The sequence below is a fragment of the Narcine bancroftii genome, chromosome 11 (genome assembly GCF_036971445.1).
Source record: "Narcine bancroftii isolate sNarBan1 chromosome 11, sNarBan1.hap1, whole genome shotgun sequence".
NCBI lineage: Eukaryota > Metazoa > Chordata > Chondrichthyes > Torpediniformes > Narcinidae > Narcine > Narcine bancroftii.
Genome location: NC_091479.1, coordinates 77,238,806 through 77,264,992, shown reverse-complemented (window position 1 = coordinate 77,264,992; position 26,187 = coordinate 77,238,806). Strand labels below are relative to the sequence as shown.

At 38.6% G+C, this 26,187-nt stretch overlaps 1 protein-coding gene across 18 annotated transcripts in view; it reads right to left on the bottom strand.

The window, feature by feature from the left end:
• The window catches only part of wnk1b (WNK lysine deficient protein kinase 1b), a 162,525-nt gene that overhangs the window by 80,363 nt on the left and 55,975 nt on the right, over positions 1-26,187 (bottom strand). For all 18 annotated transcript variants that reach the window (XR_011346613.1, XR_011346614.1, XM_069903493.1 and 15 more), the window contains exons 5-8: positions 9,137-9,225; positions 6,157-6,376; positions 5,596-5,935; positions 309-490 (exon numbers count right to left, since the gene is read on the bottom strand). Coding sequence is in view for 16 of the 18 variants with exons in the window: in XM_069903493.1 (XP_069759594.1) it covers positions 309-490; positions 5,596-5,935; positions 6,157-6,376; positions 9,137-9,225 (831 nt within the window). In the remaining 2 variants the exon portion in view is untranslated. The remainder of the gene's footprint in view (positions 1-308; positions 491-5,595; positions 5,936-6,156; positions 6,377-9,136; positions 9,226-26,187) is intronic.

Genomic DNA, 26,187 nt, shown 5'->3' with positions numbered 1-26,187 from the left:
GCTCTCAAAAAAACTGTACAGCAAGCATCAATAATTCTACTCCCAAATATTTAATGACATACTGTAAACTGATAAATATGCTAACTGCTGATAGTCATTTTCAATTTAACACTATATTTAAATAAATCATTTAAAATGTCAACATACAAATCAGTGCAATTACCTATGGAAAAAAAATCAAACTAATTTATGTGAAATTCTCAATCTGAATGAGAAAAATTGATCAGAGATTGCCAAACATGTACAACAAATACTGAAATCTCAAAAAGCTTAAAAAATGTCTCATGCATTCAGCCTGATGCACTTACCCCTGTGGGCTGTTGATGGCCACCAAGCTGCTGTGATGCTGCCTGGACATTTGGAGAACTGTAACCAGGGGGCTGGCTCGATGAAATATACTGATCTTGAGCAGAACCATAGGAAACAGCTTGATTAAGATGAGAATCTGAAAGCCCAGATGAACTCTGGCCACTGTCAAAAGTGCCATCAGCTAAAACACAAATGAAAATTCAGAAAACACTATCTTATTAGGAGGGAAAAACTGCACAGAAAAATTTGCCATTTAATCAAATTGCCTTATCATCCCATGCTGCAAGACAGGGCTGAAAAACCATACAAACCTTCGCAATTACTTGTATTACGACATGAAATTTATTTAAAATCCATTAAATTACCACATAATTATGAGATTTTTAGTTTAAAAAAATTTAAACAATACAATCTGCACAAGTTTCAATAGAACAATTACCTATACTAGAACTTTTACCCTTGGGAAGGATTAAAACAAAACCAACCAGGTCTTTGAGCATTTTCTGATAAAGGGAAGCAATTTGTAACACCTGACCCAAATGTTTAATGTTTCTTCAAAGAAACTGCATATTCATGGATAAATGGAGCTGTGAAGTATCAGGTATAAGTAAAAAACATTATTATCAGTTAAAAAATTGATCTATTGTAACAATATTAATATTTGGGGAGAATTTATAAGATTTAGAGAAGGTCACATACATACATTTTAAAACAGATCTTATTTGAAAGACTGAAGAATTCACATTGCAAGATCTCTGGAGAATGTAAGCAGGTGTTAATTGAACTGACATCATAAAATGCTTCACCATTGTCTTGATGGAGTCATGCTGTCTATCAGTACCCTTTCTGCAAAGTGCTCACAGAAAGGTCAATTCTGCATTGTTTACCTAAGATAACAACTTGAGAAGAAAGAATTCCTGTTGTTTGCTGGAGAAGGTGGGGATTTTACAAGACATGAGTCACATGCTCTCTTTGGAGTTTGAGTTGGAAAAGAGAGTTAACAGCTCAGTCAAGTCAGTGTGTGGGACACTGACAAGTAAATGAAAAGTGCAATCCAGGGAAAACTTTTTGAAACTGATGAAAGCAAGTTCCAGAGCAGTAGATGGCTGGAAGTGCTATCCGTCTGATGTTTCTCTTGAAATAGAGGAAGGAATGGAACTTTGTGGTAGCTTGAAGAAAGAGCTTACTATCTAGAAAACCCTAATGGGGCAGGTTTCATCAGCGAGACCCTGAGGTAACTAGTGGTGGTATCTCAGTTGTGAAAATCCTGGAGCAACAAATATCTCTCTCTGCAAACCCTACAAGAACCTTCCTGAGTGGTAAACATTTACCTTTCAAGCACCAAGCCTGGCGAACTTTATACATGTTAAATTCTGTGCACAGTATGGTGATTGCCTGCAACCAGAGAACTTGGAAGGAGGAGAAGTGAGATTAAATGTGAACCAAGGAACTTTTCTTGAATTTACACACACATTACATACACATGCACATAAAATTAGAAGGGGGTAATTTGGGTTAGTATAGAGTATAGTATAAAAATAGAGTTAAGTTAAAGTTTGATTCTGTTTTCATGTTTGAAGTTAATTAAAAATAACTTTTGTTTTGAAAGCCAAATGTCTACTGCTGCTGGGTTTTGGGGTCCTTTGGGCTCGTAACACTATCACATGAAGGATGATAATGCATTTGTGTCCAGTGTTCATCTGTGTGCCTCCAAGCCTTTTTCTCTGTATCTACCATATCCATATGCTCATTAAGTTATAATCAAACTTAGAATTCTATGAATAAAATAATGCATTTGGTCTGACTAATCAGGAACAAAGATTTCACATAGAAACCCAATAAATTAGAACAGAAAGATCTGAATTCACAATTCATATCCATTGCATTTTATCCCAGTCTTGTGCAAGCAAATAGGATGACTAACAGCAGTTTTAGTTATTTTGAGCAAGTGATGACTATTGGGCAGGACACTGTGATTATCTCCCTGCTCTTCTTCACATTAAAGCATTTACATCTGAGAAAAAAAAATGGAAGCTTAAAATCTCAACAAACTACACATCCTACAAAATGGCCCTGTACCATCTGTTTAGAATTTAACCAAAAGAGAGTGGCCAGAGTAGGATGAACACCAACATCTGTTAACATGGATGGATTTGCTTTGACATCCAGTTGGTGTGAGGGAAATATTGACTAATATGATGGTACTGTTAACTGCAATATAGATTTGATACCAAAACTAATTCCAAGTGTACAAAATAATACACCAAGATAACCAAATTCCAAACCGCACATCAATATGGCAAACTCTCTAAAAGTTCTGGAAGTACAGAAATGTACAAAATGCAGCTGGAACACATCAAGCAATCAAGATTCAAGATTAGTTTAAAAAAGCAAAAATGTGATATTACACAAAATTTTCTTTAGTCTACCAAAAGGCAAATACTCCTCATTAGCATTAATTGCCTGGCACCTCTTATGGTCACAGACAAAGAGAATCAAAAGAGAGTTCCTTCAGAATCCCACAGCCACATTGCCTTCAGCCCAAACCATCAGCAACACGAGCACCAGATCCAAAACTCTGACATAATCAGGAAGGCCTCAGCTCTATCTTGCATCTTGGTTCTAATACCTGGCACCCTTCAGTCAGTCGAGCCAGACTCCAACAGTCCTCAGCCTGGTCCCGGACCCTTGACTGCAGTCACCAGCAGCCCGCAGCCTGCGTGGGTTCTTCGCCTAGAGTCACCAATGGCCTGTCACCTGTGCATTCTGCAGGGCCCCATGGTCACCATCCTGCTTGTCATCTCCTCTAGTTCTCCTCAATCAGGTGGGTGGTCTCCTCGTTTTCTGGTGCTCTGCACCAGTCCTCCGCTTCCCCGGAGTGTGAAACCGTTATTGGAACCGTTCATGGCAGCTGCCAATCATAAGTGCCACCATCTTGGGCCTAGTCCCTGCAGTAGCAGGATTTTAAAAAGACCATCAGCTTCTTTAACAGAGCATTTAAAAGTCTGTACGAAGCCAAAGGGAGTCTGACTGAGCAGTTGGACCCAGTGGGTCTGCACCAGCAGCTCCACCGCTGTTACAACAGCTCCACCGCTGTTACAACAGCTCCACCGCTGTTACAACAGCTCCACCGCTGTTACAACAGCTCCACCGCTGTTACAACAGCTCCACCGCTGTTACAACAGCTCCACCGCTGTTACAACAGCTCCACCGCTGTTACAACAGCTCCACCGCTGTTACAACAGCTCCACCGCTGTTACAACAGCTCCACCGCTGTTACAACAGCTCCACCGCTGTTACAACAGCTCCACCGCTGTTACAACAGCTCCACCGCTGTTACAACAGCTCCACCGCTGTTACAACAGCTCCACCGCTGTTACAACAGCTCCACCGCTGTTACAACAGCTCCACCGCTGTTACAACAGCTCCACCGCTGTTACAACAGCTCCACCGCTGTTACAACAGCTCCACCGCTGTTACAACAGCTCCACCGCTGTTACAACAGCTCCACCAGTACTGCCATTTTTTCCCCACCCAGCATAACTGAGAAAACAGTGTAAATGATGTTAAGCAACAGTACTATCGACCTTGGGTTTGCGCTACAATTCTAAAATTCTGAGATGACTTAACTGGCAATAGAAGCCCATTGATCTACAATCATCTTACGTATTAACTCTACTTTCAATGCAAAAAATACAATTGTCTATTGGGTTACGTGTGTTTGATAATCTATAGGCCAGAAATCTGTTTGTTAGTTCTTTTCTCTTGACTTGAAATTTTTTGTTTCCTCCTTTTCTAGCTTTGATAGCTTCTTAATCTTAATGGCTTCCAGAATTTATGCCCCTTGAACAATAAAATCCCTGTTATCCAGAATTCAAGCAAAAAATAACAGTAAAAATCACAAAAGTTTAAAATTGGCACCGCTCTAGCAGTTAGTTCATCAATCCATGCAACACCCAATCTCAAGCAAATGGAAAATTCACTTATCTGGCATGTACCAATCCCTATAAGTGCCAGATAGTAGGGGTTTTACTGCACTAACATTCCTTTTGTCTCTTCCCACAGCTTTAAATTTAATTAATCACCACACAAAATTCTGTTTCTGGTAATAAAATGCACCTGAACATCTAAAATTGTATCTTGATCTATTCTAAAATAACTGGTTTCAATTCAGTTATACCTTTTTATTTAAAAAACTAAAATACATCAACAGGGAATATTTAAAAGATGGAATTGTGGCGGTACACCATAAGGCAGATGAACTTGTCACGCAAGAGGGGTGCAGCCAGCCAAAATGGCGCCATCGGGGGTTTCCTCCCAACCTTGGCACTGGGCTCAGAAGCCCACACTTGGGGACCCACGTGATGCCCGGGTGACGATGGGGCCCCCCAGCGCGGTTCTCAGCCAGGTCCGGGATGGGAGTACAAGACCAGCCAGGCAGCCTGCAATAAATCAGTTTTTGCTCACTGAACTTAACTCATCTGGTTATGCGATCCTTCAGTGTAGCCGCCGCTACAGAATCAAAATTTTAAGTTAAATATAATTAATGAAAATATTTTTTAAACATTTAATGATTAATGCTTTGTCCAACAGATCATGTTTGTGGGAGCTTTCAGACTACAAAATTTTTCTTGCCTTTGGCTTTTCATCTCCACCCAAAATTATTCTACTTCTTGATCTTGAATTAAGGTAATTTCTTGCAACCAACCCAACGACACTCTTCATCAAAGCAACCCCTACAATTTCCGCTTTCTTTCCACTTCAGCACTCAGTGTTAATTTGCAACCACATCTCTAGCAAATAAAAGACTGCAATGCACCAACTTCTCTCTACAAAGGGACTTTAATTTTCATTTATTATTAAACCATAAATCCCGACTTTTGCTGCTGCACTTATTGTTATATTCTTATCACATTCTGACAATCATCCATCATCACCTTTAATTAGCCATCTAAATATCCCCTCCTCTAGATCATTGTCTCCACCTTATTCCTTTCTCACAACTGAACCTCATCATGTTTGTGCCGGCAGACTTTCTCGAATTGTGGTTGCTCTGAGTCTCCCATCGTAAAAAGTACTTCTGCCCACCTGCTCAAGAGGGTGCCTTAACTTCACGAGATAACCAAAATCAGATGTGCTTTTCTGCAAGGGAAAAAATCCTAAATTTTGTGTAAATTTACCTAACCCTAACCGCACATTAGGGTTTCATGGAAGTTCAGCGATGGACTTCAATAATCCCTATATTGCTTTTTGTTTCAAGTTCTTTTGTTAATTGAAACAACATACATGTAACAGAATTTCCAGTAGGCTGGAATTGAAGACGATGCTGATCCGCTTCAGGTTCTTCTGGTTCAACTTGGGTTGGTAGGGTTGCAGAAACGGCAGAAGAAACTGCAGTGGCAGCTAACTGGGATGGATGCCCGCTTCCAGTTTGAGTGATAGCAGGTCCTTGCTGAGATTTTGGCTGCTGCAGTCGATCATGCTTCTTCTGCTGCTCCTCTAGCTTCTTCCGTTTTTCCCAGACCAACTGGCGTTGTTCACGTTTTCGTTTGATTAGTGATACACGATCTTTAATGGCTTTTGCCATTGTTTTATGATCTCCTTCAGATACAAATCCAGATTCCACCTGAACAAAGAACGGCAAATTAAAATCAAGAAATTACATCAATTTTGTAAACACTGGGAAAATTTGGAGGAAAAGCAAGACAAAAACAATCAGTTCTCAGTAATGACTCTTGGATTTTTTTTTCAAATTGTCATTAGACAATGATAACTACATAATAGTTCCTGAAGTATTTAGGGCTCAAATATTTGGGCCAAATTAATAGTTAGAGTCTAATAACTTACCATTTCTTGTGCCACATCCTCTGGAACATCTCTTTCCAAGTCAAATGAGAATTCTATAGCTTCGTTATCCTTGTACTTTCCTTTAAGCTTCTTAATATCTTCAATTCTCAGCCAAAGCTTAATTGCAAGTTTCTCGCCATCGTCTTCTTCTGCTAACTCTACACGAACACCAGTATCTTCCTGAAAGAAGGCATGACTCAAAAGGTCCTTAATAGCATACCTATAATTAAATGAAGCACATAATCAAGAAAATTATGAATAATTGTGGTGCTTGCTAATTAACGCTGTTGCTGATAAAATTGTATATTTCCACTTTTCAAAGTCAATCTCAACTTCAAAAAAATTGCCACACATGGGGAAATAAAGAGTAAACTTCATCCAGCAACCTGTCATATATGCAACTTAAAAAACACAAAATTTACTGCATCTTTTATAATTTCCCATCTCAATGATCCTGTGTTCTTGAATAAGATTTTGTTACAATTCATGGACCACTGAGGTCTACAAAATCACAACTCGATCCATTGAGGCTGCCTAAACTAATCTCCTACATGATTCTTAGGGAAGAGAAACAAAAGGGAATTTCATTCACGAGAACAGGAATGGAATGAAATTCAAGTCTTTCAGATTAGATGCCAGTCTCATCTACCCAATTCCTAATTAAGAAACAAATTAAATATTTGCAAATTTTTCTTCCTTTTGATGTACAGTTTTGAAAAGGGTATGAAAGATGCCATGATTATAATAAAAACTCAAAGAAATGGGGGAACTCAGCTGGCCTTGCAGCATTCATAGGAGGTAAAGATATATTACTGACATTTCAGGCCTGAGCCCTTCTTCAAAAAGCAAGCAAAGAATAAGCAGAGAACAAGAAGGCATCAGAGTAAAAAACAAAGCTGACTGGAGAAGGAGTCCAGACCAAAGCCAAAAGGTGTTAATTTGTCATGAAAAGAGGAGATACAAGAATTCATTTTGGCTCTGTGAAAGGAGACAGAGGGAAAAGGAAAGAGAGAGATAGACAGAGCTAGGGAAAAGGTGATGGGAAGGGGGGAGGAGGGGGGTGGTGTTCATCAAAAGCCTCAGAAGTCGACATTAATGCCATCTGGTTGGAGGGTGCCCAGATCAGTCTGGCTGTGCATGTCCATGGACATGTCAGCAAAGGAATAGGACAGGAAAAATTGAAATGGGTGGCCACTGGGAGGTCCACAGAACTGCAGCAGACAAAGCCAAAGTGCTCAACAGAGCAATCTTCCAGTCTGCACCCACTCTCTCCAATGTAGAGGAGACCACAACAGGAGCACCAGATGCAGAAGATGACCCCTGCAGATTTAAAAGTGAAATATTGCTTCACTTGGAAGGAGTGCCTGGGGCTCTGAATGGTGGTGAGGGAGGATGTATGGGCACAAAAGGAGCACCTCCTGCCGTCACGGGGGTAGGTGCAAAGGGGACGATTGGGAGGAGGGAGGAATGCACAAGGGAGTCATGGAGAGCACAGACCCTACAGAAGGTGGAGAGGGAGGAGGGTAGAACATGTGTCTAGTCGAGGGATCACTTAATAGGTGGCGGAAATGGAGGAGGTTATGTTGGATGCTGGTGGTCTGGTAGCCAAGGACAAGCAGAATCCTGTCCTTGTTGTGCAGGGGAGCAGGGAGCCAGGGGAGATATGCGGGTAATGGAGTAAATGCAAGTGAGGGCCAAGTTGATGGTAGTCATGTTGTTTAAGAGACTTCTTTGATGATCTGGCATGCAAGCCCTCATCCCTGGAGCAGATCCAACTGAAAAATTGAGAGAAGGGAATGGAATCCTTACAGGGGACATGGTGTGAAGAGGTGTAGTCAAGGTAGCTGTGGGAGATGGTGGATTTGTAAAAGATGTCTGTCAAGGATTTGGCTCCCAAGATGCAGACAGAGAGATTGAGAAAAGGGAGAGTGTGGCTAGAGGTCGACCAAGTGAATGCGAGGTTGGGGTGGAAGTTGGAAGCAAAATGGATGAAGTTGATAAGTTCATCATTGGTGCAGAGGCAACACCAAAGTAGCAGAGGTGCCTTGCCTGTGTAGGCTTGTAGCATGCATTGATCCATACAGCCAACAAAAAGGCAGCCAAAGCTGGGGCCCATGCAGGTACTCATAGCTTTGACCAGGAGAAAGTAGAATGAGTCAAATGAGAAGTTATTGCTGGTGAGAACAAGTTCTTCCAGCTGGAGAAGAGTGGTGATAGAGGGAGACTCATTAGGTCTATTGTTCAGAAAGAAATAAAGGGATTTGAGGCCTTTAGTATGGGGGTGTATAGTGATCAGATGTCCATGGAAAACACAGGCGATTGAGAAACGCGAAGTTGTTAAAGTGAAGGAGGGTGTGTGAAGCATGCTAGATTTATGTGGGGAAGGAGTGGACCGGGGGACACAAAACAGAATTGAGGCAAGCAGATACCAATTCGATGGGGCAGGAGCTCATGAACACAATGAGGAAAAGGGTAGGTTTTTCTTTGACTTAATGAGAATGAAAAGAAATTGGACATTTAATCCAGTGTATTGCTGGTGATCGTCTTTCCTCTTTCTGCCATCCTGTTTTTTAAGTCCCAATTGAAAACTCACACATTATTTGTTTTCTCATAATATAGTTTGATCCAAATTTAGATTTAACAATCCAGTACTTTACCACAGGTTCTTTTGGAAACTCCCAGAACTCTGCCAGGATCATTCCAGAAAGCAAATTCATGCTGTTATAAATATCATGCTGTATTCTGCTCTGTCAGTAGGATAGTAAACAAATTTTACAAGTATATAAATTGAAATCAGAATTAAAAAGCACCTAAACAGAGTTTATGGCCTGACTCAAAACTAACGTTGACTTGTGAATTCACAACAGTACATTTAGAAATATTTTCTCAAAACTAACTTTTACAAAAAAAATGCATATTTGTTTTATGGAATTCAGATTAAATCTAACATGGCTCCTACAGCAATTGTCAAGACATTCACCGTTCATCCTTGTTCTGGCGGATACATCCTTCAATTATTTCTTTAACCTCAGGGATTAATACCTTGTCAAAACTGGCTGGTTTCACTCCCTAAGAGACAAAAAGGAAAATGAATTATTAAAATGTTCAAACATTTTTTAAAATACCAAGTTCAAGACAGCATCCAAAAAAGATTCAGAGTCAACTTTTGGGTTCAAAACTGATTGAATCTTAACATATTAATGGGATATTTTCTTGTGAAAGCAGATTTTACCTTGATGTAAATGTTCAACAATTTCCTTCCAAGGAGAATGACTAGTGTTCCCATTGAATGATGTGAGTCAGAGCTGCATAGCATAGAAACAACCTTTGTCCTGACTCATTCATTCCAACTGAGATGCCCAACTACATGAATCAATTTTTTTCTGCATGGTGATTGCACCTGCCTGACTACCTTGTTTCATGGACTCACCACCTTGTGTGGAAAAACATGCCCCAAGCATATTCTTTAAATATTTACCCTTGTCACTTTAAACCCATTTACCATAGTCTTAGACTTTCCGATTCTCCAAAAAGACCATAAGCCCTATCTTTGACACTCAGATTTACAGACCTCCATGAGGATACTCCTCAGCAACATTCTTCAGCACTCTTTCTAGCACCAATTCCTGCAGACAATATTCCAAGTGTGGCCTCACCAGCTACATGCATCCAAGGTGTCTCCAACAATAACACATCTGAAGTCCCTGCACTTGAATATGTATTTATAACTAGTCCTTTACATACATCAACAAAGAAACCATGAGCCTTACATTTTCAGTCTGTGGGTCCAAGCGAGAACTCCTAATTGCCAGCTATTTTAATTCCCCTTGCCATTCTCACAGATATGTCCATCCTTGGCCTGATCCACTGCCAGGGTGTGACTGAATGTAAGGAACACCACATATCCCTCCAGGAAAGCTTTAAACCCAAGGACATAGATTATTTTAAATTTTTAATTATCCCTTCCACAATCTGGTTTAACTATTTATATGCTGTTACCCACTCCAGTTCTTAATTTTCTCTTTAACCTTGCTTTTGCATCCCAGTAGTCTTCCCCTCCAGCTGCCTCTCCACTTCACCCATCCTTTATCCAATATCTTATTGTCATGCAGTCCCTCCCCACCCTTGCTATCACTACTTCCTACTCTCAATAGAGAATCTAGACTCAAAACATTGAACATTCCTATCCATGAATCCTGTATGATCCACCGAGTCCCTCGAGCTCAAGTATCCGCAGCTTTTGTATTTTTCCCATATTCAGCTGATGTTGCTCATTTTTAGGATAACTTTCTCCATAACCATGATAATGTAATCAAATCCCAAAATAACAAAGTTACTAACCAATGGTGTTCCAGAAATGCTGTTTTACCTGCTAGACATTTTCATCATTTGCTTTTATTTTAGATTTCCACTAATTGTCATGTTCTGCACTGAATTATTCCAGCATTTTTCCTCTCCTTTACTCTCGCTCAACTCCTCCAAAGAGATCAGCTCTAATTAACAAATCTTCATTATTCTTTCTCACCTGGCATCAATACCATTTAACTTTGCATAATCTCCATCCTGTTACAAACACTCCCTCTGTCACCTGAAACAAATATGTGACCTAACTGTTCCTATTTCAGATGCAAGGTTATCAAGCTGAAATACTAATATTAAACTCCACAGCTCCCCAAAATTACTTTCAATAAAACTCAGGTGTAAAGGAATAGCTGGATGTATTTAACAAATTTACCACTCAAGCAATTTATTATCGACAATAGACAAACTCTCTCCTTTGTTTTAAACCATACAACAATCTATAGCAATCCTTTTCAATCTACGGACACACCCCCATAAAACTTTACACCTTGTGAAGCAAATCTTTCTCATTAAGTAATACTATTTCATCACTTCCTGGCTTTATTATTTAAACTGAAGATCTCTTGAAGGAATACAAGGGTTCATTAGAATTGGGCTGAAAACTATTATCCTATACTCCCTTTAAAACTATTTCAATAACCTTGGGACAAAAAAATTCTCTGATTCTTCCAATATTATAAGACCCAAAGGCATGTTTAAAAAAAAATAAATTATTGATTCTTAGATTGATGATTATGATCATCATTGAATATGTTCCTAAAGCTGGACACTTTAAAATAGAGAAACAGCAGAGAAGCAGGGCTAATAAATCAAAGAAAAAAAATCTTTGACATCATCATTGATGGTATTCAGGACAAGGATTAAATGGGGATAAACAGTAAAGAAATCAACCTCAAAAGAGCTTGATCCTGTTCTTACCAGAGAATTACATATGCTACTGTTCAATAAATCACTGAATTGTTGCAAATGACAATATTTCAAAAAAACTTCTTCTAAGCCCAACGTAATCTAACACTGTCTACAGGCAAAAAAAATTGAGAACGCATAAAGGAAACACATGTATTTGTAAATTAAATGCAGATTTTCCCGCAAAAAAAATCCATTTTGATCCATTTTTACAGGGATCGACTGTGGTCTTGTGCAGAAATAACAACAGATTATTCCGAACAACTATTTTGCTCATAGCATTCAATGGTTTTGTGTGATTGGCAAGTCTTCCACTTCTGAGCAACCTCACTAAAGAATGATGGAATCACTTCTGCTATAATCTTTTAACAATTTTTTTTAATGATTTGAATATTGCAATTATTAATGAGAAAATTAGCTGTACTAATTATTTTAAATCTAATTCTAACCTTATTTCTTTCAAAGACAAACCTAACCCAAATTCTGACGTTGCCTGCACAAAATGTATATCCCACCATTCCCTGCATATTCAAACGTCTATCTAAAAGCTGCTTCAAAACAATACTTTCAACTCGGCTTCCACCCTGATCCCTGGCAGCACGTTCCATACACCTACAACTCTGTAAAACAAAACTTACCACTCACCTCCTTTAAACTCTCCCACCCCAAAAAAAAATGTCAACGAAGATCATCTCGTATTTGACATGCTTATCTGGGAAAAAAATTCTGACCTTCTACCTCCTATGTCTCTTTGAAGTTTATACATTTTATTAGGCTTCACCTCATCCTCGAGAGCAAACAACCTTCTAACTCATAGTGTTAATCCAGTTTGTGCAGTGCTAAACCTCTGCATCCTTCCGGAAATGGGGCAACCTGAATTGCACTTTATATGGTAAACATCTTAAACAGAAATATTAAACCTATTGCATTCTCCACAGAAAATGCATGACCTCCTGAGTATCTTCAATATTTGTTTTTTTTCCCCACTTTTTCCTAGCATCTGCAATTTTGCTGTTTTCATCCTGTTATCCGTTTCCAATACAAATCCAATTAAACACTCAAAAAACAAACAAATATTTTTGCTTGATACATTGTACAAAAAAAATCACCAATTTTTTTTCCTATACAATGTATGGCTTCTTGACTTCCATTCAGAAAACACATCCATGATAAAACAATTGTTTTCTACTTCTGTACAAATAATCGCTTTATAAAACTCAGCTGTGAAATACCTTCTGACAGTTCACTGTATTTGCGGTAGTATGCACAAACACCAAATAAATAAGCTGCTGCTATACTCTCCAGATGAAATACGATTAAATTGCAAGCGAATTACAATTGCAGGCATCATAATTTATTTTCTATTTTGGATTATGCATTTTGTCATTTAACATAATACTTGTATTAAAAATAGAAATCAAATTATTTATTTAGGAAGGAAAGCTATAGATAAAACTTGCAGCAGTATAGGCTAAGAAAGAAGGGAAGTAAATGTATATGGTATTTTCCATGACCATCAGGAGACAGGTAACTGGGTGACTGTTGGGAGAGAGAAGGGGAGGAGGCAGATAGTACAGAGCAACCCTGTAGCCATTCCCCTCAACAACACCAGTTTTGGATACTGTTGGGGAGATGATCTACCAGGGACAAATTGTGGTGGTCACATCAGTGACAGAGGCTAGCTCCTCAGCTCAGGGTGGGGGGAGAGAAGAAAATAGGGACTCATTGTTTAGGAAAACAGAAAGAAGGTTTAGTGAATGAGATCAAAGCTCCCAGATAGTTTGTTGCCTCCCAGGTCCCAGGGTCAGGGATGTCTCTGATCGAATTCTTAACATTCTGGAAGGTAAGGGTGAGCAGCCAGGTGTTATGGTCCACGTGGGGACCAATGACATAGATAGGAGTAGGGTTGAGGTCCTGAAGAGGGAATATAGGGAGTTAAAAATTTTATAAAAACCAGGACCTCAAGGGTGGTAATCTCAGGATTGCTGCCTGTGCCATGCACCAGAGAGGGAAGGAACAGGAATTTGCGGCAGATGAATGTGTGGCTGAAGAGATGGTGCAGGGGTTCAGTTTTCTGAATCATTGGGATCACTTCTGGGGAAGGTCTGACCTGTACAAAAAGGACAGATTGCAACTGAACTGGAAAGGGACCAATATCCTGGTGGGTAGGTTTGCTAGAGCTTTTGGGCAGGATTTAAACTAATTTGGCAGGGGGTGGGAATCAGAATGAGAGTGCAGAGATTAGGGTAGAAGGTCAAAAGCATGATACTATATGTTCCATCTTGGTGGGGAAGGACAGGCAGGGGACAAAACATAAATGTATCCAGTTAGAAGGGATGAAGTGGGTCTGTTTCAATGCTAGATGTATTAGGAATAAAAGGGATGAACTTAGCATGGATCAGTACATGGAACTACACTGTTGTGGCTGTTACTGATTCTTAGCTGGAGGAAGGGCAAGATTGGCTGATGCAAGTACCAGTGTTTAGAGGCTTTTAAAAGGAATAGGATGGGAGGGAAAAAAGAGGGAGCAAGTAACATAACTGGTCAGGGATAGTATCACAGCTATAGAAAGGGAGGACGCTGCAGAGGGAGTATCCACTGTATTGGTATGGGTGGAAGTCAAAAATACAAAGGGAGCTATCTAAAGGCCCCCCTAAATAGCCCTCAGGACACTGAGCAGATAAGCAGGCAGATTTTGGAATGGTGCAGGAAATACAGGATTGTAGTTATGGATTATTTCAATTTCACAAATATTGACTGGCTCCTCCTGACTGCAAGAGGGATAGCTGGGGCTGAATTTGTCAGGTATGTTCAAGAAGGATTCCTGACACTGTATGTTGACCAGCTGATGAGAGCAATTTGGTGAGAGTGACCATAACTCCCTTAGCTTCAGCATAGCTAATGAAAAGGATAAAAATAGACAAAATGGGAGAGTGCCTAACTGGGGAAGACCTAATTATGAAGGAATGAGGCAGAAACTAGCAAGAGTAAATCGGAAACGGATGTCGAAGAGTGAAAGCACAGTTGGCGTAGTGGTTAGCGCCAGCGATCAGAACTAACTGGTTTGAATCCCATGCTGTCTATAAGAAGTTTGTATATTCTCCCCGTGTCTGCATGGGTTTTCCCTGGGGGCTCTAGTTTCCTCCCATCATTCAAAACACATCAGGGGTGTAAATTGGGCGGCACAGACTCATGGCCTGTTACTGTGCTGTGTCTAAATTTAAAGTAATGTGGAGGAAGTTTAGGGACCACATGCTGGGTTCAGGAACATGGAAACGATGGTAGGAAAAGGTGGCTGATAAAACAGGTGAGGAAACAAGTCAAGAGGAAGAAGGAAGCATACATTAGATATAGGAAGCAGGAAGGGTTCATGAGAAATGTATGGTAGCCAGGAAGGAGCTTAAGAAAGGACTTAGAAAAGTTTAAAGAGGGCATGAGAAGGCCATAGCATGTATGATTAAAGAGAGCCCCAAGATGTTCTATGCATATAAGAACAGAATGACGAGATGAAGGTAGAGTTGCTAACAAATAAAAGAGGCAGCATGTGCCTGGAAGAAGAGAAGGGCGGGGAGGTCCTAAATGAATACTTTGCCTCCGTATTCACAAAAGGATCTTGATCACAATTAGGTCAAAATTGAACAGGCCTGTGTGCTGGACAATGTGGAGATTAAGGAAAAGTAAGTGTTAAATCTTCTTCTAAACATCAAGATTGCTAAGTCCCTGGGGTCAGATGCTTATATACTTCAGGTTGCTTTGGGAAGTGAGAGAAGAGATAGCTGAGGCAATAGCTATGATCATTGCATCTTCTGACCGCAGGGAAGGTGCCGGAGGAGTGGAGAATGGCAAATGTAGTTCCCTTGTTTAAAAAAGGTAATAGGGAGAATCCTGGGAATTGTAGACCATTGAGTCTTACATCAGTGATGTGCAGACTATTGGAGAGGATTCTTAAGGATACGATCTATGAGCATTTGTCAAAGTACAGTCTACTCAAGGATAGTCACCATGGCTTTTTGAAGGGTAGGTCAAGCCTCATGACCCTAAATGAGTTTTTTGAGGAGGTAACAAAAGAATTGATAAAGGTAGGGCATTAGATGTGGTCAACATGGATTTTAGCAAGGCATTTGACAAGATCCCCAACAAGAGACTCATCCAGAAAATGGGATTAGTGGAACCTTGGCTGTGTGGATAAAAAGTTGGTTTGCAGGAAGAAAGCAGAGAGTAGTAGTAGGAAGTATTCTGCCTGGTGGTCAGTGATTAGTGGAGGGCCATAGGATCAGTTCTGGGACCCCTGCTCTTTGTGATTTGTATAAATTACCTGGATGAAGAGGTGGAAGGATGGGTTAGTAAGTTTGCGGATAACACGAAGGTTGAAGGAGTTGTGGATGGAGCTGAAGGTTGTCGATGGTTACAAGAGGATATAGATAGGATGCAAATATAGCCACAAAAGAGGCAGATGGAGTTCAATCCGCATAAGCGTGAGGTAATGCATTTTTGAAGGCCAAACCAGAAAGCTGAATAAGGGTTAATGGTCAGTTACCGAAGAGTGTGGATGAACAGAGGGTCCTTGGGGTTCAAATCCATGCATCCCTCAAGGTCACTGCCCAGGTTGATAGGATAGTTAACCCTATGAGATGCTGGGCTTCATTAACAGGAGGATTGAATTCAGGAGAAGAGAGTTCATGTTGCAACTCTACAAATTCTGGTAAGATCACACTTAGAGTATTGTGTTCAGTTCTAGTCACCTCATTATAAGGCTGTGGAAGAGATTTACCAGGATGTTGTCTAGATTTTAAAACAAGTCTTACGAGGCAAGGTTAGCAGAGCTGGGACTTTTCTCTTTTGAGGATGAGAGGAGACTTGATAGAGATCTACAAGATTATGAGAGGCATAGATAGGGTGGGCAGCCAGCACCTGTTTCCCAAGGCAGGAATAGCAAACACCAGAGGATTTGTGTACAAAGTTAAGGGAGGGAAGCTTAAGGGAGACATCAGAGCCAAGTTTTTTTCCCCTATACACACAGTGTTGTGGGTGCTTTGCCAGGGATGGTGGTGGAGGATGAAACATTAGGGGCATTTAAGGGACTCAAATAAGCCACTGGATGAAAGAAAAATAGAGGGTTAAGTACCTTTTATTATTAAGGAATATAAAGGTCAGCACAACAGAGTACTGTGTTGTAGTGTTCCATGTTCTATTGTTATGGCATTTTGACACACAAAGCCTTGAATCACCAATGAACTCAAAAGATAGTGTCTCTGACAATACAGCCCTCGATGCTGTAATGGACAATCATCTTGGATTACAATAAACAAGAAATGAGATTCAAGCCTAAATCTCTTACTAAGAGTTGAGAGATTGTTGAAAAAAGGACCAAATAGAGATGTTAAAGTGGCACCATTAACAGGAAGATTTAACATTAATTTAAATTAAAATATAACATCAAGTTTAAGGACATTTAGAAACAAGGACAAAAGAAATCTCAAATACAAGAGGTTTTATTGGCATGTGTACCAATTATAAAAATGATCCGCATTGCAATTTTCAACTGTAGGACCTTGAAAATTAGTGCCTTGTTCTGAATATACCCATTGGATTCATATTTTGTAAGAACTGATTGTCAATTGCAAACATTGATGGATGGAAATATGTACATACTTAGAGAGTCCTCAGAAAAATATTGCCTGCCTCACTCTGAGCAAAGAATTTGCAACAGCTCAAAATGGTCTTAAGTTCTAAATGTTCTTCCTGTCTGAAATCATTTTTATACACTATTTAAAATGACTTGATTAAAGTCAAAAGTACCATGCAAAAAAATTCAATGAAAACTGAAGATCAAATATTCACAATTTTGAGCAAATTTTGTTTCCAAACATTACAAAACATCCAAACTTAATTTATCAAATAGTTACATTACTTAAAAAAATTCTTTAAGACACAAATGTGGTATTTATTATCCATCTGGGTTGATCGTATTAAGAATCAACCTCAGTATGTGATCAATTTATATGATAATGCTGAGAGTTAATCATCAACCATCAACATGGTATTTCACTCAAGACCTTGTTATATACACAAGTACAATGTACTGATACACCAAAATTCTTGCTTGCTGTAGCCACACAGGTATGCAAAATATAATAATTCAAATGACTATAATGTGCAGTAAGTCAGAAAAAGATAATAAATGTAAAAGGATTGATAAATATTCACATTTGCAGTTACTGCAAAAAAAAACCAATGTTTCAAAAGCACAGCCAGATCTTTTTGTGGCCCCGAAATAGTTTATAGTTAGGTAGGTTGGAGAAGTTTAAGAGTCTGATATTTGTGGGGGTGAAAAAATCTATTCTTCAATCTGAAGACTTCATGCCTCTAACTTCTGCCTGAAAGTAGCAGTGAGAATTACAATGTACATATATTCTTTCTTCCTGCAGCCACCAAGGTACATAATACAACTCATATTTGACAGAGGAGATAAGTTCTTAAACCAAGGCCGTTTAGGAGTCTCTGCATTGAACATTAAAAGATTATTTGTATTTTAAAACAATCCCAAACAGTTTCATAGTTAAGTACCAACTCAAACATTAACCCCCCAAAATAAATCAACTTTGTAAATTGCAATAGCAAGTTTTAAAACATCATTTAATATCAAAAATAGTCAAATTTAACTAGAAATTAAAATATTTGGAAAGGCATTGCTAATCACTTACAAATCCCCTGACAGATGGTGCCAACTCTAATTCAAGAATAAAATCAATCCAATGTGTCTAAACCTAGTGACACTGGAGTCACCTATACCTCCAATTCAAAATGATCCCCAGAGACAAAGATCTGTTCAAAATCAAAACAATGACAAATTTGAATATTAAAAAAAGTACAGGAATTCAATAGATCTACAAGTTAAACTAACAGAATGACTGCATTTTAAATTAACTAGCTACCTTAAACTTGACTGAGTCTTTACCATTTTAAATGAATAGGGTAGAATTTTATATCAATATTTAATGTGATCTTTGAATACAAAACGTATCAAGATTATTTTTGTAATCTCCTTACTTCCTTAATAACTGCTTGACCTAAAACCATGCAACAGCAGAAAAAAGTTCACATTGTTTTTACACAGTGCTTACAAGGAGAAATAAAACCAGCATTAAACCAAAAAATATAATCATTACTCACCTCATTAACATGAACATAGTCATTTTGATGGGTACAGCAGCAACAATGGGAGTTGATGATAAAAAACACTGGGGAATGTTCTCTATTCTCAGAATCCATCTGAGAATTTGCAATGTCTAATTAGTTAAAGAAGGCATTTTGATAAATGATGGCAGAAATGCAGAATATGAAAGTGCGTTGATATTCTACATTGAAATCACTCAGATCTTGTTTGCCAGTCCTTCACACTGGCAAAGAAACATTTGAAAACTGACCATCTCTCTCCTAATGCTCGTAGCAGTAAGCAGCACAAATGTACTGCTCGCCCAGCTAGATGTCAAGAACTTTACACCTACTTGAAAGTTACTTAGTCATATGACCAAATGGTATTAGCATGTCAAGCATATAGCCTAATCGTGTTATGCTCCATCTCACAATTTTACTACTTCTCAAGGTCAAGATCAAATTTTTCACTATTTTATTTTACCTTATCCTTTGAAAAGATTGTAGAATAATCAGTTAAATCTTTAATTATCCTGGCACACATAGTACTCCTCCGTTTGAAAATATTTACAAATTTCTGCAGCAACTCCATGAATCTGGTTTCCAAGCCCTCAATTTATGAAGTTTTTTTTTGATCGAATGAATAGCACAGCACTTTCCAAATATAGGAATACAGATGACCTCTGTGTTACAGCAGATCAGGAAAAGAAAATTTCCTCTTAAACAATTCACAAATCACTACCCTAAAATTTAAGATGCAAAATAGAATTCACTTTCATTGACAGGGAGCATTGCTTAAATAGGGTTCAAAATAAAATTGAAGAACCATTCTATCATATAGGAAATAGCTTCTTCCTGCAGGCTTTAAGATTGATGCAACCTTGGAATAAATGAAACAAGTAAATTATTCCAAAATATTTACACACACATGCTGTTTGTTGTGTGGCGGGTGAAGTCTGGGCCTGATGTCCCATTCACCCAGAGAAAATACACGCATAATACAGTACAACTCCAATTATCTGAATAACTGATCTTTTTTTTAAAAAAAGCCCAGTAGCAACAGCAAATCACTTGTATCAATGTTCAAAAACAACAAACAACAAGGGAAGGCTTGTTAAGTATGAAAATAATGTTTAATTCTTGCAAAAAAATTGCTGTCTGTAACACCACCACCGATCAACAAAACCTCCCACTGCTGATCCCCGACACATCCCCGCCACTGCCACTGATCCCCAGGAAGGCTCCTGTCTCCTTGGTCACTGGAGCTCCTAACACCTGAGTCCCGACTCTTCCCCAAGGCCTACCACATATGCACACCAGGGAATCCTGTGTGCAAGGAAGGAGGGACCGCCACTAAGCCTGAAGTCTCGCTCCTGCCTGGGAGACTGCTCTCCTTGATGATGCTGGGACTAGAGATTCTTCCGACCGCTTGCGGCTGGGAAACAATGGCAAGCAGTTTGAGAGGGAGTGGTGGAGAGGTAATTTAATGGAGCAAGGTAAAGATGAAATGGAAAGAGAGAGGGAGGGAGTTAACTGAAATGAGGACAGTCATCATTATAATTTCATGTCGACTGAATTTTTTTTCAACTTGAGGGGTCAGTTCAGCTCAGAAAAAATTTTGAATAAATTAGGATTCCCGATTTGTTTCTGATATCCTTATTTATCCAAAATGTTAAAGATATTTTGGAAATGAGTATTTTGGTGAATCCAATTTCAGATCATCGGAGCTGTATTGTATATCTGGCTTGCCAGGCAGGAGGTCACTGCATATGGCCTCTCCTACATTACTGCATCTGTAGCAAAACTTTTCCCATTGGTGTCCTGTTTTCACTGAGTTTTCAACTTCATAGTGTAACCGAGGGTCCAGCAGTATAACTGGGGGGGGGGGGGCATGGCAAGATGGCGTAGATACTAGACGAATAATCCCTGCCCTCTCTGGTCAGACTTTTAAGTACCCGTTTTTTAACCCATTATTTTTAATTTAAAAACTTTAATTTTTAGTTTGATATTTTGGTGAGCCATTATGGCTGCTAATGTAAAAAAAAAGAGACGTCTCAGGTCTCAGTTACAGAAGAAAATACAGTTTCGAAGTGTAGAAGAATTGGGGCCTAAGCGACTTGAAACAGCCTCAGATCCATTTTCAGCGATCCCCAAGCTTCAACGATCACCAGTGGGGACAAAAGTTAAGGTAACAGCTACTCACCAGTCTCAAGATAGCGCTGGTTCAACCCAGTCTGCGGAGGAAGGAGCGCGCTCCCGAGAAGTCGGGCACAAGTCTGGATGCTTGTTACAAAGAACACCCCCATTGGAAGAGATGGGAGCGCAGAGGAAGAGGACTGTGACGGTAGACACGCAGTGTATAGCGACTGTGGGCTTGGGTAGCAGCGTTAATTATGGAGAACTCTAATTTTATGAAAAAATGGTCTGTGGGGGAACGGCAGCGACGACCCCGAGGAAGTCGGGGGGGTTGTTGTTGGGTGTCCAAACTCACAGCAAAACGAATAGAATGATGCCTTTTGAAGAACAACTAGAAGAGGACTTACCTTACTCTACCGCTGTACAGAAAATGGAAGAAGAACTGGAAGAAAGTGAGTTACAGCTTATGGAATCGGATCCTGCATTTCAAACTGCACCTCAGCCTGTTTATATAATGTTTGAAGGTATTGCTTCTTATTTGGATGTTATTACTGGTCAATTGAACCAGCTGGTTCAAATGAATACTGATATACGTTCAGACCTAAATGTGGTTAAGGCAAAGCTAAAGAAAATTGGAAAAACTTTAATAAATTTGAAGCTTCCTTTTCTGAATGTAAACAACAGGTACAATCCAATACAGAAACAATAGTAAAGGTGGAAAAATCAGTTAAAGATTTAGGAGCCCAGGAAAAAGAGTTAACAAAAAAAATAGACTATTTTGAAAATCAAAGCAGAAGAAATAATGTGAAAACTGTGGGTTTGCCAGAAGGTATAGAAGGTCAAGATCCTGTCAATTTTTTTAAAAATTGGATTTCCCAGATGTTGGGGGAAAGAGTCCTTTCCTGTTGGATTGGTATTGGAAAAAGCACATAGAGCTTTAAGAAGAACACCCCTACCTGGTCAACCTCAAAGAGCTATGTTAGTTCGTTGCTTGAACTGTTTGGACAGAGACAATTCTTCGACTTGCAGTTCAAAATCCAAGACAAAGGCAAGCTCCAATTATGGTTCAGAATAGTAGTTTTCTTCTACTCTGATTTGAGTCAAGATATCATCAGACGCCGACGTGAATTTAATCTTGTTAAAGATGTTTTATGGTGTAAAGGTTACAAATTTGCTTTTCATTATCCTGCTGTGTTGAAAGTGTTTTATGGAAACTATTAAGTCTCAATTCTTTGAGAGTGAGCATGAAGCAATGGTTTTTGCTAATTCATTACCAGATGTCAGAGGACAAAGAAGTCTACCATTATCTCCTAAAAGAAAATCTGATGGACTTGGAAATGGCCAAAATGGCAGAAGTGGAAAGAATGGGAATGGAAAGAGTTCACCTACTCTTGAAATGAGTTCACCATCTGGACTGGGATCTCAAGGCTGATTTGTTTTGTAATATGTTAATATTTTTGATTGGCTGGCTGGGGAGGAGAGGATTTGTTAGTCATCAGTCACTAGTGGGTAACCCACACCCAGTTTTTTTTTTAGGGAGTTACTACTACCTTTTGGTAGTTTGGTTTTTTTTTCTTTTCTCATTAACAAATATTATTTTTATTTGGAGGGCCTATATATTTCAATTTGAGGGTCCTATATAAAATTTTTTTTTCCTCTTTGTTATTATTAATTTTGTGAATATTTTTGGTATTTACCAATTGTATTAGATATGTCAAATTTGAAATTTGCTACCTTTAATGTTCAGGGATTAAACAACCCGATCAAGCGTAAGCGAGTTTTGGCTTACATTAAAAAGACGAAGAATGATATTGCTTTTTTACAGGAGGCACATATGAATGAAAAAGTAGGAAATTGAAGAGGGACTGTGTTGGACATGTTTTTTTTTCTTCATTTAACTCCAAAGCTAAGGGAGTAGCAATTTTGATACATAAAAATTTATCTTTTGAATTACAATCAATGGAAATGAATGCAGGACATATTCTTAAATTGAATTGTAAGATTTTTAATGAATTATAGACTTTACTTAACATTTATGCACCGAGTGTGGATGATGAAGCATTTATTTCAGATGCATTTTTGCTTCTGGGACAAGCTAATGAAAAAGTTCTGGTTGGAGGAGATTTTAACTGTGTTTTGGAACCTTTATTAGATAAATCTCCAAAAAATGTTAAAAAATCTAAAATGGCAATTCAAATTCGAGCTTTGATGAAAGATTTTAATTTAGTGGGATTTGGCGACATCTTAACCCAACAGAGAAGGATTTCTCTTTTTATTCATTTAGACATGAATCTTTTTCCAGAATCGATTTTTTTTTTTTAGTATCGGCATATTTACAGGGGAAAATATTGCAAGCAGAATATAAAAGTAGGGTAATTTCAGATCATTCTTTGTTGTATTTTACTTATGAGTGTTCTGAAAAAGTTTGTGCAGCTTCTTGTTGGAGATTCAATACGATGTTAAAAAAATCAGAATTTATTGAATTTTTTAAAAAACAAAGCAATTTCTTTTTGGAAGAAAATGTTAACTCCGTTCAGAGTAAATTTATATTGTGGGATGCTATGAAAGCTTACTTGAGAGGTCAAATACTTAGTTATACCTCTAAGGTTAAAAATAATTATTTGACCGAGAGCCTTGAATTAAAGAAACAGAGTGATGAATTAGAAAAGGAATTTCAGAGAGATGTGACAGAAAATGAGTTGTCTAGATTGAAATTGAAATACAATACGTTGCAATCTTATCAATTTGAATGCTTGATTAATAGATTTAAACAACGGTATTATGAATGGGATGAGAAAGCGCACAAGGTACTTGCATGGCAGTTAAGGAAAGAACAGGTATCAAGGATTATTAATGCAGTCAGACGAAATTCGACTGTTACTTACAAACCTTGTGAGATTAATGATGAGTTTCATTCATTTTATAAGAAATTATATACTTCTGAGGAAAAACAGGAGAGTGGATTGATTGACTCCTTTTTAATTGGTGTTGAAATTACCGGTACTAGGAGAAGAAGACATATTGGAGCTGGAGGCTCCTTTTACTGATTTAGAAATGCTGAATGGAAAATCACCTGGTGATGACAGGTTTCCGGTTGAATTTTAAGGTATTTTGTGATGATTTATATAGAGTGCTTGGAGATGTGTTACGACAGATTAATGAACATTACGATCTACCTGAATCATGCTCTAGTGCCTTAATTATTGTAATTCCTAAGAAGGATAGAGATCCGTTAAAGTTGTCTTCATATAGACCAATTTCTTTATGAAATGTAGACTATAAAATAATAGCTAAAGTATTAGCGAATCGATTGGCTAAATTTTTACCTAAGTTGATACATATTGATCAAACAGGTTTCATAAAGAATAGATATGCTTCAGATAATATTCTTCGAGTGATTAGTTTAATAAATATCGACAGTGCCCTGATCATCTGATGGTGATATCTCTCAATGCAGAAAAGGCTTTTGATAGAGTTGAGCAGCAGTATAACTGGATGGGTATACTGGGCTCGTTAGCTCAAGAGAAGAAAAACTGATTTCAAACCCAAGCAGATAGGGCTTGTTAGCCTTGCCAGGCCATCCGTCTTGAAGGACACGTAACACTACAGTTAAAATGTAAGATACATGAAATTCTTTAACTTTGTCTACCTTAAGGAAGACAGTCGCCAATTTGTCCCTCACAGAAATGAGGCCCAAATAAGGAACAAACTCTCAGCCCCTGGTTTACCAGACAGTCCTCTAACCACTCTGCTATTGGAGCCTCAATCCTGGATCCTTAACGCTGGAGAAACTCAGCTGGTGAAGCAGTGAACTTCGTGTAGCAAAGGTAAAGATACATAACCAACATTTTAGGCTTAAGCCCTTCATCAAGGTATGAAAATATCAGAGCTATACTTAGACAGGACAACCCAGAGGGCTTGTCTACATAGGCCATATGGGTGGACTGAGGAAAAGGAAAGGTGTGACTACACTAATAAGGTTGTATTATAGATCACCCAATAATCAGAGAGAATTAGAGGAGTAAATATGTAGAGAGACAGCAGGCCAATGCAAGAAACAGAAAGTTGTGATAGTAGGAGATTTTTAACTTACTGCATATTGATTGGGACTGTAAAAGGGCTGGATGGCTTGGAATTTGTCAAGTGTGTTCAGGAAAGTTTTCTAAATCAATATATAGAGATACAAACCACTGTTGTTTGTTGTCTATATCAATAATCTGGATGATAATGTAGTAAATTAGATCAGCAAGTTTGCTGACGACACTAAGATTGGAGGGATTGTGGACAGTGAGGAAAGCTTTCAAAGCTTGCAGAGGGGTCTGGACCAACTAGAAAAATGGGGCAGAAAATGGCAGATGGAATTTAATGGAGACAAGTGTGAGGTGTTGCATTTTGGAAGGACAAACCAAGGTAGGAAATAAACAGTAAATAATAGGGCACCAAGGAGTGTGGAGGAATAAAGGGATCTGGGAATACAGACACTTAATTCTCTGAAAGTGGCGTCACAGGCAGACAGGGTTACGAAGAAAGCTTTCAGCATCTTGGCCTTCATAAATTAATGAATATGGGAGTTGGGATGTTATTGTGAGGTTGTTCAAGACATTGGTGAGGCCAAATTTGGAGTATTGTGTGCAGTTATGGACACCAAACTACAGGATAGATATCAGTAAGATTGAAAAGTGCAAACAAGATTTACTAGGATGTTGCTAGGTCTTCAAGAGTTGAGTTACATGCAAAGATTAAACATGTTAGGACTTTATTCCTTGGATTGTAGAAGAATGAGGAAAGATTTGATAGAGAGGTATAGACAGTAAATGCAAGTAGGTTCTTTCCACTTCAATTAGGAGATAAATACAAGAGGACATGGCTTTAGGATGAAAGGGGAAAGGGGGAAGATTTAGGGGAACTTCTTCACACAAGAGATGGCTGGAAATGTGGAACGAGCTGCCATCTGGCATGTAAATGTGGGCTCACTCAAGTTTTAAGAATAAATTGGATAGATACATGGATGGGAGAGGTTTAGAGGGTTATGGAATGGGTGCAGGTCAGTGGGACAAGAGGAATGATGTTTTGGTACAGACTAGAAGGGCTGAATGGCCTGTTTTCTGTGCTGTAGTGTTCTATAGTTCTAAAAAATACAGCACTAGTTAGGAACTAGTGAAGACTAGAAGCTATTTTGTAGCAGAATTATCAAAAAGATGACCATCAAAAAATTACATTTGCTATGGTTCTTCCTACACAAATCATGAAATACATGCCCATTACTTAAAGGGCCAAACATTTTGGTAAAAAACAGGGTTTGTTTTTGAATGAGAAAAAATAGTTGCACAGCACTCAGCCACATTGAACAAACACCTGGGAAAGAGAAAATATAATCTGAAGTACATATTTCTGTCTAAATCTAAAAAGGATGCCCTCAGTATTTCAATATCATGGTTCATAATTTTAATCAGGCATCTTAAAAGATATTTA